General features: G+C 35.7%; 1 protein-coding gene across 24 annotated transcripts in view; it reads right to left on the reverse strand.

Annotated features, from left to right (window-relative positions):
- Positions 1-13,493, reverse strand: part of TSBP1 (testis expressed basic protein 1) — a 199,985-nt gene that overhangs the window by 181,725 nt on the left and 4,767 nt on the right. For all 24 annotated transcript variants that reach the window (XM_038553671.1, XM_038553668.1, XM_038553664.1 and 21 more), the window contains exons 5-8: positions 13,195-13,224; positions 13,081-13,101; positions 10,257-10,277; positions 9,663-9,683 (exon numbers count right to left, since the gene is read on the reverse strand). In XM_038553671.1, the coding sequence (XP_038409599.1) occupies positions 9,663-9,683; positions 10,257-10,277; positions 13,081-13,101; positions 13,195-13,224 (93 nt within the window). The remainder of the gene's footprint in view (positions 1-9,662; positions 9,684-10,256; positions 10,278-13,080; positions 13,102-13,194; positions 13,225-13,493) is intronic.

Raw genomic sequence — 13,493 nt, forward strand, 5'->3', positions numbered from 1 at the left:
ATAGATATCATGGTGACACTAAACTCATATCTCTCAATAGTACCTCTGAACGTAAACGGGCTTAATGACCCCATCAAAAGGCGCAGGGTTTCAGACTGGATAAAAAAGCAGGACCCATCTATTTGCTCTCTATAAGAGACTCATTTTAGACAGAAGGACACCTACAGCCTGAAAATAAAAGGTTGGAGAACCATTTACCATTCAAATGGTCCTCAAAAGAAAGCAGGGGCAGCCATCCTTATATCAGATAAACTAAAATTTACCCCGAAGACTGTAGTGAGAGACGAAGAGGAACACTATCTCATACTTAAAGGTTCTATCCAACAAGAGGACATAACAATCCTCAATATATATGCCCCGAATATGGGGGCTGCCAAATATATCAATCAGTTAATAACCAAAGTGAAGAAATACTTAGATAATAATACACTTATACTTGGTGACTTCAATCTAGCTCTTTCTACCCTCAATAGGTCTTCTAAGCACAACATCTCCAAAGAAACGAGAGCTTTAAATGATACACTGGACCAGATGGATTTCACAGATATCTACAGAACTTTACATCCAAACTCAACTGAATACACATTCTTCTCAAGTGCACATGGAACTTTCTCCAGAATAGACCACATACTGGGTCACAAATCGGGTCTTAACCGATACCAAAAGATTGGGATCGTCCCCTGCATATTCTCAGACCATAATGCCTTGAAATTAGAACTAAATCACAGCAAGAACTTTGGAAGGACACAAAACACATGGAGGTTAAGGACCATCCTGCTAAAAGATGAAAGGGTCAACCAGGAAATTAAGGATGAATTAAAAAGATTCATGGAAACTAATGAGAATGAAGATACAACCATTCAAAATCTTTGGGATGCAGCAAAAGCAGTCTTAAGGGGGAAATACATCGCAATACAAACATCCATTCAAAAACTGGAAAGAACTCAAATACAAAAGCTAACCTTACACATAAAGGAGCTAGAGAAAAAAACAGCAAATATATCCTACACCCAGCAGAAGAAGAGAGTTAATAAAGATTCGAGCAGAACTCAATGAAATCGAGACCAGAAGAACTGTGGAACAGATCAACAGAACCAGGAGTTGGTTCTTTGAAAGAATTAATAAGATAGATAAACCATTAGCCAGCCTTATTAAAAAGAAGAGAGAGAAGACTCAAATTAATAAAATCATGAATGAGAAAGGTGAGATCACTACCAACACCAAGGAAATACAAACGGTTTTAAAAACACATTATGAACTGCTATACGCCAATAAATTAGGCAATCTAGGAGAAATGGACACATTCCTGGAAAGCCACAAACTACCAAAACTGGAACAGGAAGAAATAGAAAACCTGAACAGGCCAATAACCAGGGAGGAAATTGAAGCAGTCATCAAAAACCTCCCAAGACACAAGAGTCCAGGGCCAGATGGCTTCCCAGGGGAATTCTATCAAACGTTTAAAGAAGAAACCATACCTATTCTACTAAATCTGTTTGGAAAGATAGAAAGAGATGGAGTACTTCCAAATTAGTTCTATGAGGCCAGCACCACCTTAATTCCAAAACCAGACAAAGACCCCACCAAAAAGGATAATTACAGACCAATATCCCTGATGAACATGGATGCAAAAATTCTCAACAAGATACTAGCCAATAGGATCCAACAATACATTAAGAAAATTATTCACCATGACCAAGTAGGATTTATCCCCGGGACACAAGGCTGGTTCAACACTCGTAAAACAATCAGTGTGATTCATCATATCAGCAAGAGAAAAATCAAGTACCATATGATCCTCTCATTAGATGCAGAGAATGCATTTGACAAAATACAGCATCCATTTCTGATCAAAACTCTACAGAGCGTAGGGATAGAGGGAACATTCCTCAACATCTTAAAAGCCATCTACGAAAAGCCCACAGCAAATATCATTCTCAATGGGAAAGCGCTGGGAGCCTTTCCCCTAAGATCAGGAACAAGACCGGATGTCCACTCTCACCACTGCTATTCAACATAGTACTGGAAGTCCTAGCCTCAGCAATCAGACAACAAAAAGACATTAAAGGCATTCAAATTGGCAAAGAAGAAGTCAAACTCTCTCTCTTCGCCGATGACATGATACTCTACATAGAAAACCCAAAAGTCTCCACCCCAAGATTGCTAGAACTCATACAGCAATTTGGTAGCGTGGCAGAATACAAAATCAATGCCCAGAAATCAGTGGCATTTCTATACACTAACAATGAGACTGAAGAAAGAGAAATTAAGGACTCAATCCCATTTACAATTGCACCCAAAAGCAGAATAAACCTAACCAAAGAGGTAAAGGATCTATACCCTAAAAACTATAGAACACTTCTGAAAGAATTTGAGGAAGACACAAAGAGATGGAAAAATATTCCATGCTCATGCATTGGAAGAATTAATATTGTGAAAATGTCAAGGTTACCCAGGGCAATTTACACGTTTAATGCAATCCCTATCAAAATACCATGGAGTTTCTTCAGAGAGTTAGAACAAATTATTTTAAGATTTGTGTGGAATCAGAAAAGACCCTGAATAGCCAGGGGAATTTTAAAAAAGAATACCAAGGGATCCCTGGGAGGCGTAGCGGTTTGGCGCCTGCCTTTGGCCCAGGGCGCAATCCTGGAGACCCGGGATCGAATCCCACGTCGGGCTCCCGGTGCATGGAGTCTGCTTCTCCCTCTGCCTGTGTCTCTGCCTCTCTCTCTCTCTCTCTCTCTGTGTGACTATCATAAATAAATAAAAATAAAAAAAAATAAAAAAGAATACCGTAGCTGGGGGCATCACAATGCCAGATTTCAGGTTGTACTACAAAGCTGTGGTCATCAAGACAGTGTGGTACTGGCACAAAAACAGACACATAGATCAATGGAACAGAATAGAGAATCCAGAAGTGGACCCTGAACTTTATGGTCAAGTATTATTCGATAAAGGGGGAAAGACTATCCATTGGAAGAAAGACAGTCTCTTCAATAAATGGTGCTGGGCAAATTGGACATCCACATGCAGAAGAATGAAACTAGACCACTCCCTTTCACCATACACAAAGATAAACTCAAAATGGATGAAAGATCTAAATGTGAGGCAAGATTCCATCAAAATCCTAGACAAGAACACAGGCAACACCCTTTTTGAACTTGACCACAGTAACTTCTTGCAAGATACATTCATGAAGTCAAAAGAAACAAAAGGTTCCTCAAAGAGTTAAAAATAGACCAGCCCTACCACCCAGCAATTGCACTGCTGGGGATTTACCCCAAAGATACAGATGCAATGAAACGCCGGGACACCTGCACCCCGATGTTTCTAGCAGCAATGTCCACAATAGCCAAACTGTGGAAGGAGCCTCGGTGTCCATCGAAAGATGAATGGGTAAAGATGATGTGGTTTATATATACAATGGAATATTCCTCAGCCATTAGAAACGACGATACCCACCATTTGCTTCGACGTGGATGGAACTGGAGGGTATTATGCTGAGTGAAGTAAGTCAATCGGAGAAGGACAAACATTATATGTTCTCATTCATTTGGGGAATATAAATAATAGTGAAAGGGAATATAAGGGAAGGGAGAAGAAGTGTGTGGGAAATATGAGAAAGGGAGACAGAACGTAAAGACTCCTAACTCTGGGAAATGAACTAGGGGTGGTAGAAGGGGAGGAGGGCGGGGGGTGGGAGTGAATGGGTGATGGGCTTTGGGGGTTAATCTGTATATTGGTAAATTGAACACCAATAAAAAATAAATAAAAAAATAAGTAAAATAAAAAAATAACAAAAAAGAATAACAAAAGGACTATACTTGGGTAAGAAGAGAGAAAAGGACACAGGATATAGCAAACAATCATAAGAAGACAAAATGCTGATACATTTTTATAAATCTATTACTATAAATAAGTAAACAATTATTTTTGTTCTTGAAAGTCATACTATGAAACAACATGGAAGATGTTGAAAGGGAAGATAGTCAAAAGAGTTTATTGTCTAGTCTTAGAGGAAGAATAATATACTGATTAGGTTTTTTTTTTTTTTTTTTTTTAGAAAAATCAAGTGGTATGAATGTTATAAATGTTAAGGACAGCTTTTTCGCAACGGGTTTGCCGCCAGAACACAGGTGTCGTGAAAACCACCGCTAAACCTAAACCAAAATGGGAAAGGAGAAGACTCACATCAACATCGTCGTCATTGGACACGTAGATTCGGGCAAGTCTACCACTACTGGCCATCTGATCTACAAATGTGGTGGGATCGACAAGAGAACTATCGAAAAATTTGAGAAGGAGGCTGCTGAGATGGGAAAAGGCTCCTTCAAGTATGCCTGGGTCTTGGATAAACTGAAAGCTGAACGTGAACGTGGTATCACCATTGATATCTCCCTGTGGAAATTCGAGACCAGCAAGTATTATGTGACCATCATTGATGCCCCAGGACACAGAGACTTTATCAAAAACATGATTACAGGCACATCTCAGGCTGAATGTGCTGTCCTGATTGTTGCTGCTGGTGTTGGTGAATTTGAAGCAGGTATCTCCAAGAATGGGCAGACCCGTGAGCATGCCCTTCTGGCTTACACACTGGGTGTAAAACAACTAATTGTTGGTGTTAACAAAATGGATTCCACTGAACCACCCTACAGCCAGAAGAGATACGAGGAAATCGTTAAAGAAGTCAGCACCTACATTAAGAAAATTGGCTACAACCCCGACACAGTAGCATTTGTGCCAATTTCTGGTTGGAATGGTGACAACATGCTGGAGCCAAGTGCTAACATGCCTTGGTTCAAGGGATGGAAAGTCACCCGTAAAGATGGGAATGCCAGCGGAACCACACTGCTTGAAGCCCTGGATTGCATTCTGCCACCAAGACGTCTACAAAATTGGTGGTATTGGTACTGTCCCAGTGGGTCGAGTGGAGACTGGTGTTCTTAAGCCTGGTATGGTGGTCACCTTTGCTCCAGTCAATGTTACAACTGAAGTAAAGTCTGTTGAAATGCACCATGAAGCTTTGAGTGAGGCTCTTCCTGGGGACAATGTGGGCTTCAATGTCAAGAACGTATCTGTCAAAGATGTTCGTTGTGGCAACGTGGCTGGTGACAGCAAAAATGACCCACCAATGGAAGCAGCTGGCTTCACGGCTCAGGTGATTATCCTGAACCATCCAGGCCAAATCAGTGCTGGATATGCACCTGTGCTGGATTGTCACACAGCTCACATTGCCTGCAAGTTTGCTGAGCTGAAGGAAAAGATAGATCGTCGTTCTGGAAAGAAGCTGGAAGATGGTCCCAAGTTCTTGAAATCTGGGGATGCTGCCATTGTTGATATGGTTCCTGGCAAACCTATGTGTGTTGAGAGCTTCTCTGACTATCCTCCTCTGGGCCGTTTTGCTGTTCGTGACATGAGACAGACGGTTGCTGTGGGTGTCATCAAAGTAGTGGACAAGAAGGCAGCTGGAGCTGGCAAAGTCACCAAGTCTGCCCAGAAAGCTCAGAAGGCTAAATGAATATTATCCCCAATACCTGCCACCCCAGTCTTAATCAGTGGTGGAAGAACGGTCTCAGAACTGTTTGTGTCAATTGGCCATTTAAGTTTAATAGTAAAAGACTGGTTAATGATAACAATGCATCGTAAAACCTTCAGAAGGAAAGGAGAATGTTTTGTGGACCATTTGTTTTTTTGTTTTTGTTTTTGTTTTTTTTTTGTGCGTGCGTGGCAGTTTTAAGTTATTAGTTTTTAAAATCAGTACTTTAAAAAAATGTAAAAAAAATAAAATAAAATCAGTACTTTTTAATGGAAACAACTTGACCAAAAATCTGTCACAGAATTTTGAGACCCATTAAAACAAAAGTTTAATGAGAAAAAAATAAATAAATAAATGTAAGGACAAATAATATAAAAGCTACCAAAACAGGTAAAGCAAAACAAAAGGAAGAAGAAAATTTAACAATCCAATAAAAAGTAGGAAAAAGATTTAAAAAATAAAAGAATAAAACATGGTAAATAGAAAACACAGTAAAATTGGCAGAACTGAAGTAAAATATATCAGCAATTTACAATAAATGTAAAATGGACTAAAGTCTGAAACAAAATTTTATAACTGTTAATGTGAACAGAGTCAAGCAATATACTATTTTTAAAAAGACACAAATAAGAAAAAAACAAGCTGTAAGGTTGAAAATAATAGGATATAAAAATAGTTAATAGGAAAATACATATTAGAACAAAAGTTTTGTAGTAATACTAGTATCAGATAATGTAGATGTAGCCAAAAGTGTTCATGAGTCTTTGGATGGATATGGTATTATTGTACAAAGCGATTTTTTAAAAAAAGAACAATTATATGTTGAACTTGTATATATCTAACCAGAATATGGAAAGGAAAAATGGGAAGTATTAAAAAGAAAAATGACATCAAAAGTAGACAATTATAGTTAGAGACTTAAACTTAGCTGTCTGAAGCTAGTATATAATGCAAAAGAATAACAATAGAGAACATTTGAATAATAAAGTTAATAAGCTTGGGCTGATAGTACATCTGTGAATAGAATCTTGAATCCAACCAATAAAAAATATTTTTTGTAAGTTTACTTACAAAGCATCAAAAGTCTCAACACATTTCAAAGAACCTAAATCACACACATCCCACTTTTATATCATAATACAATTTTAAATCAATAATAAAAGTAGAAAAACTAACATACATTAAACTAAAACACACTTTCTGTAATTTATTTGTTAAAATTATGGGAATTATGAAATGTTTAAACTGAAAGTCAAAGAAAATACTATATATCAAAGCTTTATGAAATGAGGTTTTAATAGCATTTAGAATGAACTTAAATATTTTTATTAGAAAATAAGAAGGTCTGAAAATTAATGAAGGGTTTCACATAGTAAATTAGAAAAAGGAACAAAAATAGAATGAAGGAAATACTAGAGATAAAAACAGAAACTAATAAAATAGGAAAAGATAATTAGTAGATATTTTGCAAAACCAAAATTGATTTTCAGATAGAGTAATAAATAATAGCAACTATCTTTGGCATCGATGATGATGATCAAAGAGAGAAAGAAGGCACAAGCCCAGTGATACTAGGAATAAAAATAGGACATATCCATAGATAGAGTGAACAATTTTTAGAATCATAAAATAATTTCATGCCATTAAAAACCAAAAAGCATTAATTAAAATATATTCAATACTTATTCTTAATAAGATTTTTGTTAGCAAGCTACAAATAGAAATTTTCTGAACTCCGTAAAAGGGAGGTGCCAAATGGAAGCAAGCATCACATTTAATGGTGAAACCAGAAGTATTCCTGCTAATGACAGATACCAAGAAAGATTCCTGTGATTATTGCTGGTATTAGTGCTGGGTATTATGGACAGAAAAAGTTTGAGAGCTGGAAAGAAGACTCAAAATTGTTAGTTTTTGCAGATAGGACTTTCTGCATACAAAATCCAAGAGAATCTAAATTATTGGAAGTCTTAGAGCTCAACAGGGTGGCTAGATACAAAATCTACTCTCAACAATAAAACATACAATTTATACAGCAGCAATCATTGTCTGTAAAATCCAACAGAAAAAAACACCATTCACAACAGAAATAAAAACAAGTATGTGCATAGGAATTAATCTAACAGAAGATGCTCTAGACCCTTTAGAGAAAATTATAGAACATTATTGAGGAGCATATAAGAAGATTTGAATAATAGATACATTATCATTTTAATGCATAGGAAGAATTGATTTTATAAATCTACAGACTTGGTGAAATTCTAAAGAAATCTTACTGTGACTCATACAGATTTAACAAATGAATTGTAAAATTTTGTAAGAATAGAAGCCTAAGAATAGGCAAAGCATTTCTGAAAAGAACAACAAAGATAAAAAAAAAATGTGCCATTCCTCATGATAAATGTCATAAAGCTTTAGTAATGGAAGCAATTTTATATCTGTTGAGCAAAAGACAACAGTTTCCTGAAAACAGAAGAGAAAATCCAGGGGAAAACTAAGTATAAGATAAAAGAGGTATTACAAATCAATGGGTAAAGAATGCATAAGTCAATGGGACAATTAGTTTTCCAAAGAGAATTAAACCCCTCTCTATATTATTTATAAACAAGCAAAAAAAAAAAAAAAATCCCAAACGCAAAAACCTCCATTTGGATTAACATCCTGTCTATATGGACGGAGAAACTTTATAACTATTAAGAGAAAGTGTAGGATAACATTTTTGTAATATCCAGACAAGAAAGGCCAAAAAACAAAACCCCCATAAAAATCAGTCGGAGAAGGACAAACATTATATGTTCTCATTCATTTGGGGAATCTAAATAATAGTAAAAGGGAATATAAGGGAAGGGAGAAGAAATGTGTGGGAAATATCAGAAAGGGAGACAGAACGTAAAGACTGCTAACTCTGGGAAACGAACTAGGGGTGGTAGAAGGGGAGGAGGGCGGGGGGTGGGAGTGAATGGGTGACGGGCACTGGGTGTTATTCTGTATGTTAGTAAATTGAACACCAATAAAAAATAAATTAAAAAAAATCTAAATGAAAATAAAAGATTGGCAAATACTACAACTAATTGTGGGTGGGTGGGGAGGAGGAAGAATGGGGACTTCTAAATGTCAAGAGACACCATAAAAATGTAAAAGTAAGAGATAGAATTGCAAATATTTGCAATATATGCAAGAGAAGATATTTGCAAATATATAAAAGACTAGCTTTCATAATTATAAAGAATTTCTAAAATTCAATAACCTAATAGATAAATGGGTAAACTAAATGAAGCCTAAGTAGGTAGTAAACATATGAGAAGATACTCAGTTTCAGTAGTAAGTGGGAAAGTGCAAATTAAAAATTTTACACTAAGTGGCAATAATGTGAAAATATGACAAAATCAGGGTTGTTAATAATGCAAGGAAATGGGAAACTTTTACACATTTTGATGTGCCTCCTATGTGAATACCATGGAATTCAATTAAATGACAACTAGTAAAATAAAAATGTGTTTAAGTTACATAAATGTTCATACGCATTGAGATTAATCCCATTTCAGTCTGTGTACCTTGGATAAACTATTTTAGAAACTACATAAGGACATTTTGTAGCATTATTTATGATAGCAGAAATTAGAAATATTGAGAACATGTCAGTAGGAGAAAGAATAGAAAAAATATGTTCACAAACTGAAATTTAACAATTAAAATATGTAACCTGGTTTTCTGTATACTTTCAATACTACAATATTTTTTTTGGAAAAAGCAAGTTGTAATGATGCAGAATAGTGTCATTTTAGTACAATTTTTACATGAATACATACAAAACAATACTATATATTGTTCAGTGATGCTTAGCAATTATACAAATAGATGAAAATAAACTTACAAGATTTATGGTACATTTTTAAGGGCTTGGGCAGTGGGGAAAGTGGAATGTGTGGAGGGATGAGGACGAAAGGGATTTCTATATTATCTGTCACTTGAGAAATATGACAAAAAATCTATCAAATATAAGATGTGAATTTACAAGTGTCTATTTTTGTACTTTAAAAACTTCTTTGAGAGAAAGAAAAAGAAAAATACAGAAACCACAGAGTGTGCAAACCAGATAGGGGAAAAACCATAAGGAACTTACCTAGGGAGTTGGTTGATGGTGCTAAAACACACACAGAGAAACATGAGGTAAATTGTCAGGATTTGGATCCTTGACTTGCATATCAGTCAGTCACTGTGACCTCCTCTCAGGAGTTGCAGCCCAGGCCCAGGGCGACCCACTGACCTGGTGGTGGGCACCAGAGGCCACTCCCAACTCCATCCTTTCCATCTATCTAAAAGGTTTCAGCTTTTTAGTAGACAGATGCTATTCCTATGAAACTCCGTGGCTTACATTTTTCTTTGTCCTCATCCCTTCCCCCTCCTTTCCTTTCTTTTCCTCTCCTTTTCTCCTCCTTTATTTCTATCACTTCCTTTCTCTGTCACTTATCATTTTCTTTTCTTTTCTTTTCTTTTTTTTTTTTTTGCATTCCTCTCAGTCAGTTTGGAAACCAGCAGACCAAGTTTGGAAACTGAGTTTGCTAATGGCAGACTATCCTAAACCAGTGCTAGGAGACTTTCTATTACCTAGTTTTCATATGAACTGATGGTATGCTCTTTCCTCAGAGCATTTACAATCTAGGGAAATGTTACCAATGGGAAGTAAATTTTCATTGAAAAACAAGAGAATACTTACTGTAATCTCCTTTTGATCCCTCTAAAACACAAATAAATCAAGAAAAATCAGTTTAGATTTTCTATTTCTGTAGTTTTGATATCATTACAGAGGATTACCCAATTAACACCCTCAAATATCCAAGTAGGCAAGAAGCTGCAGGCAAAATCTTCTGATGGACTACTTTATGAGTCAAATGACATGAAAAAGTAAGCAAAGGTTAACAAAGGGAAATATCTAGGGAGAAAAAATAATAAACTATGCCTGGAAAGAAACACTGAAGTGGAAGAACATGTTAGTTATAATAAGTTGAGGCTAAGTAAGAGGAAAAAAAGGCAAATATTTAATCAGCTGATTGAGAATTCAAGTTTAATGAAGAGATGGCAAATTATAATGAATACACACACCTATATACATATACATACATACATATATAGATATAGATATGCATCCTATAACCTAAAACTTATTTTTTAGTGATGCCATGGAAACATTTTCTAAAAGATCTGGAGAGAGACAAAGGAAATTATATGAAAACTCATCATGCTATCATTTTTATTTTCATGAAAGTGTAAAAACCAACACTCTGGAAATGACAAATTATGTTGCATGATGGTCTAATTTGATATTTTACTAAAGTATAAGTAAAAATCTACCCAGAAATGTAAAGACAATATTGTTTTCTCTCATCCCCTTTCTGAAAATGAGTTCTTTCCTTCTATACCTGAGTATAGAAATCTTATCACTGTGATAAGATTAAGTCCAAGACACAAAATCTTCTGGTTTACGCTAATGTTACTTGTTTCTCCAGGCTCTGTCAGTATTTTAAAAACAGAAAATACCGAAAGGCGCTGAACACTTTCATGTGCTGTAATTATATTTGCTGTAAAACTTAATAACATTAAAAATAAATTCAGTGCATTTCAAAATTTGTGAATTATCATGGCAACTTTAATCTATAACATGTGATATATTTAAATACTAAAACTTAAGTACTAAATTTTATACACCTAAACAGACATGACTTTGCTCAATATTTTTCCTGTCAGAAGATTGTAGTCTCCAGTTGATTTATATTTATATTTATTTATATTTATATTTATATTTATATTTATATTTATATTTATATTTATATTTATATTTATATTTATATTTATATATCCTGAATGATAGAAGACAGCCTGGTGAGTTTGGGAACTTAGCAACAAGATGACTGAGATTCATAGGGCCACCTTAGAGTGGGAAATCAAAGAAATGAGTTGTCATTTGGCTTTATGAATTTTAGATTATGGCTTATTTAGATCACAAAAAATGCCTACTAATCCAAGTTTTCCCTAAGAATGCAAGGGTAGCCTAGAATAGATGGAACTGGAGGTTATTATGCTGAGTGAAATAAGTCAATCGGAGAAGGACAAACATTATATGTTCTCATTTATTTGAGGAATATAAATAATAGTGAAAGAGAATAGAAGGGAAGGGAGAAAAAATGGGTAGGAAATATCAGAAAGGGAGACAGAATATAAAGACTCCTAACTCCGGGAAACGAACTAGGGGTGGTGGAAGGGGAGGAGGGCGGGGGTGTGGGGGGGACTGGGTGGCGGGCACTGAGGGGGGCACTTGACGGGATGAGCACTGGGTGTTATTCTGTATGTTGGCAAATTGAACACCAATAAAAAATAAATTTATTATTAAAAAAAAAAAAGAAAGAAACTAAGATTGCAGACTCTACACTAAAGTTCCATAGCTGGAAATTAGTAAGGTATTACTAAATCGTGTAAGAATAAATTATATGAAATTAGAGTAAGATAATTCTAAACTTCTATCAGGTTGAGTCACTTGCAAGCCCTGTGGCTTTGGGCTTTTTTCATTTTTCTTTTTTTTTTTTTTTTTTTCATTTTTCATGCTTACATTTCTCTTCTGTAAATTAGGGATAATAATGTATATAGTACGTTAATTGATTTAAGAACTGCTTATTAAGGATCATCCTTACTGATAACAAAAATAAACTATAAGAAGGCAAGTATAAAGAAACCAGTTAGGGGTCAGGTGAAGTACTTCAGGCAAGAGATGTTAATGCTTGGGCTAAGATTGTCATCATGGTTAAAAGTGATCTAATTTGGAATATAATTTGGAAGTAGTGGGTATGGGATTTGATGGTGGATTGTATGAGGAGAGTGAGAGAAAGAAGTTAAAGGAATAGATGGCATGAGCAGTTGGGGGAATTCAGATACTACTACCGGTATGCAGCAGGATTAGGACTTGGGCTTCGGATGTGTTAAGAGTGAGATACCCCTCCTCTATCTTCAGGACCACTGTATTATGTTTGTGTAGGTTGGTTGTTGCACAGAGAGATTTGGGGACTGAAATCCCAGCAATCTTTGAGTAGGGCTGCATCTGCCTAGAGAGAGGAATACTCTCTAATTTGCACGAGAGCAACCTGTAGGCTAACCTATAGAGGCCTTGAATAACCACAGGGGCTTTTGGGGGTAATTCATTCTATGTGGTTCACAGGGTCATTTGTAGATGTTAAAATAAAATGAAATGTCCCCAAGAGTGGCTAGTACATAAGAGATATTGGGTGCATTTAATTATCTCCCTTTCCTGTCGTGTATAATTGCATTTTACTTATCTGTGTATCCTTACATTTCTCACATTCCGATAGCTTCTTGCACTTGTTTAATGTAATGTTGTAATGATGAATTATTCTGAGAAGTTTTGTTTTCCCAAGAAACATAAGATGTAAATGACAACAGTAGAGGAAAGCAGCCCTTGTTTGTGCTCTTGGAATTTCAGTACATGGGTCGAATTTCAGTACATGTGATGAATTTTCAGGGATTTTACTTACCTTGATCATCATAGGAAGCATCTAGAGGATTGAAGGAAAAACATAAGATTCTTAATTTCTCATAAATAGATTTCTGTATTAATTTCTTAAAAATTCAACATCTAATTTATTTACCACTTTCTGTTGAATACAAATGCCGGAATCCTAAAAGACAAGATTAAAACATAATGAGATTCTATCTTGACAAGTATGCCTACGATATTTACTTTTTGGGTGAAAATCTGTTTACCTCTTCTTAGATCTCTGAGAGGGACAATTTTTTGGGGGGGAAAAACCAGATAAAGTTTATTAACAGCTCATCAAGCAATGTTTAATCGTATGTCTAAGGCCAACTAGCAGGATTTTTCTATTTTCCCAGATGTTCCCATTTTCTTTGGATTCCATTTCAGAAAAGAGAGGATGCCACAGCTCTT

This window comes from Canis lupus, chromosome 12, assembly GCF_011100685.1.
Source record: "Canis lupus familiaris isolate Mischka breed German Shepherd chromosome 12, alternate assembly UU_Cfam_GSD_1.0, whole genome shotgun sequence".
Classification (NCBI taxonomy): domain Eukaryota; kingdom Metazoa; phylum Chordata; class Mammalia; order Carnivora; family Canidae; genus Canis; species Canis lupus.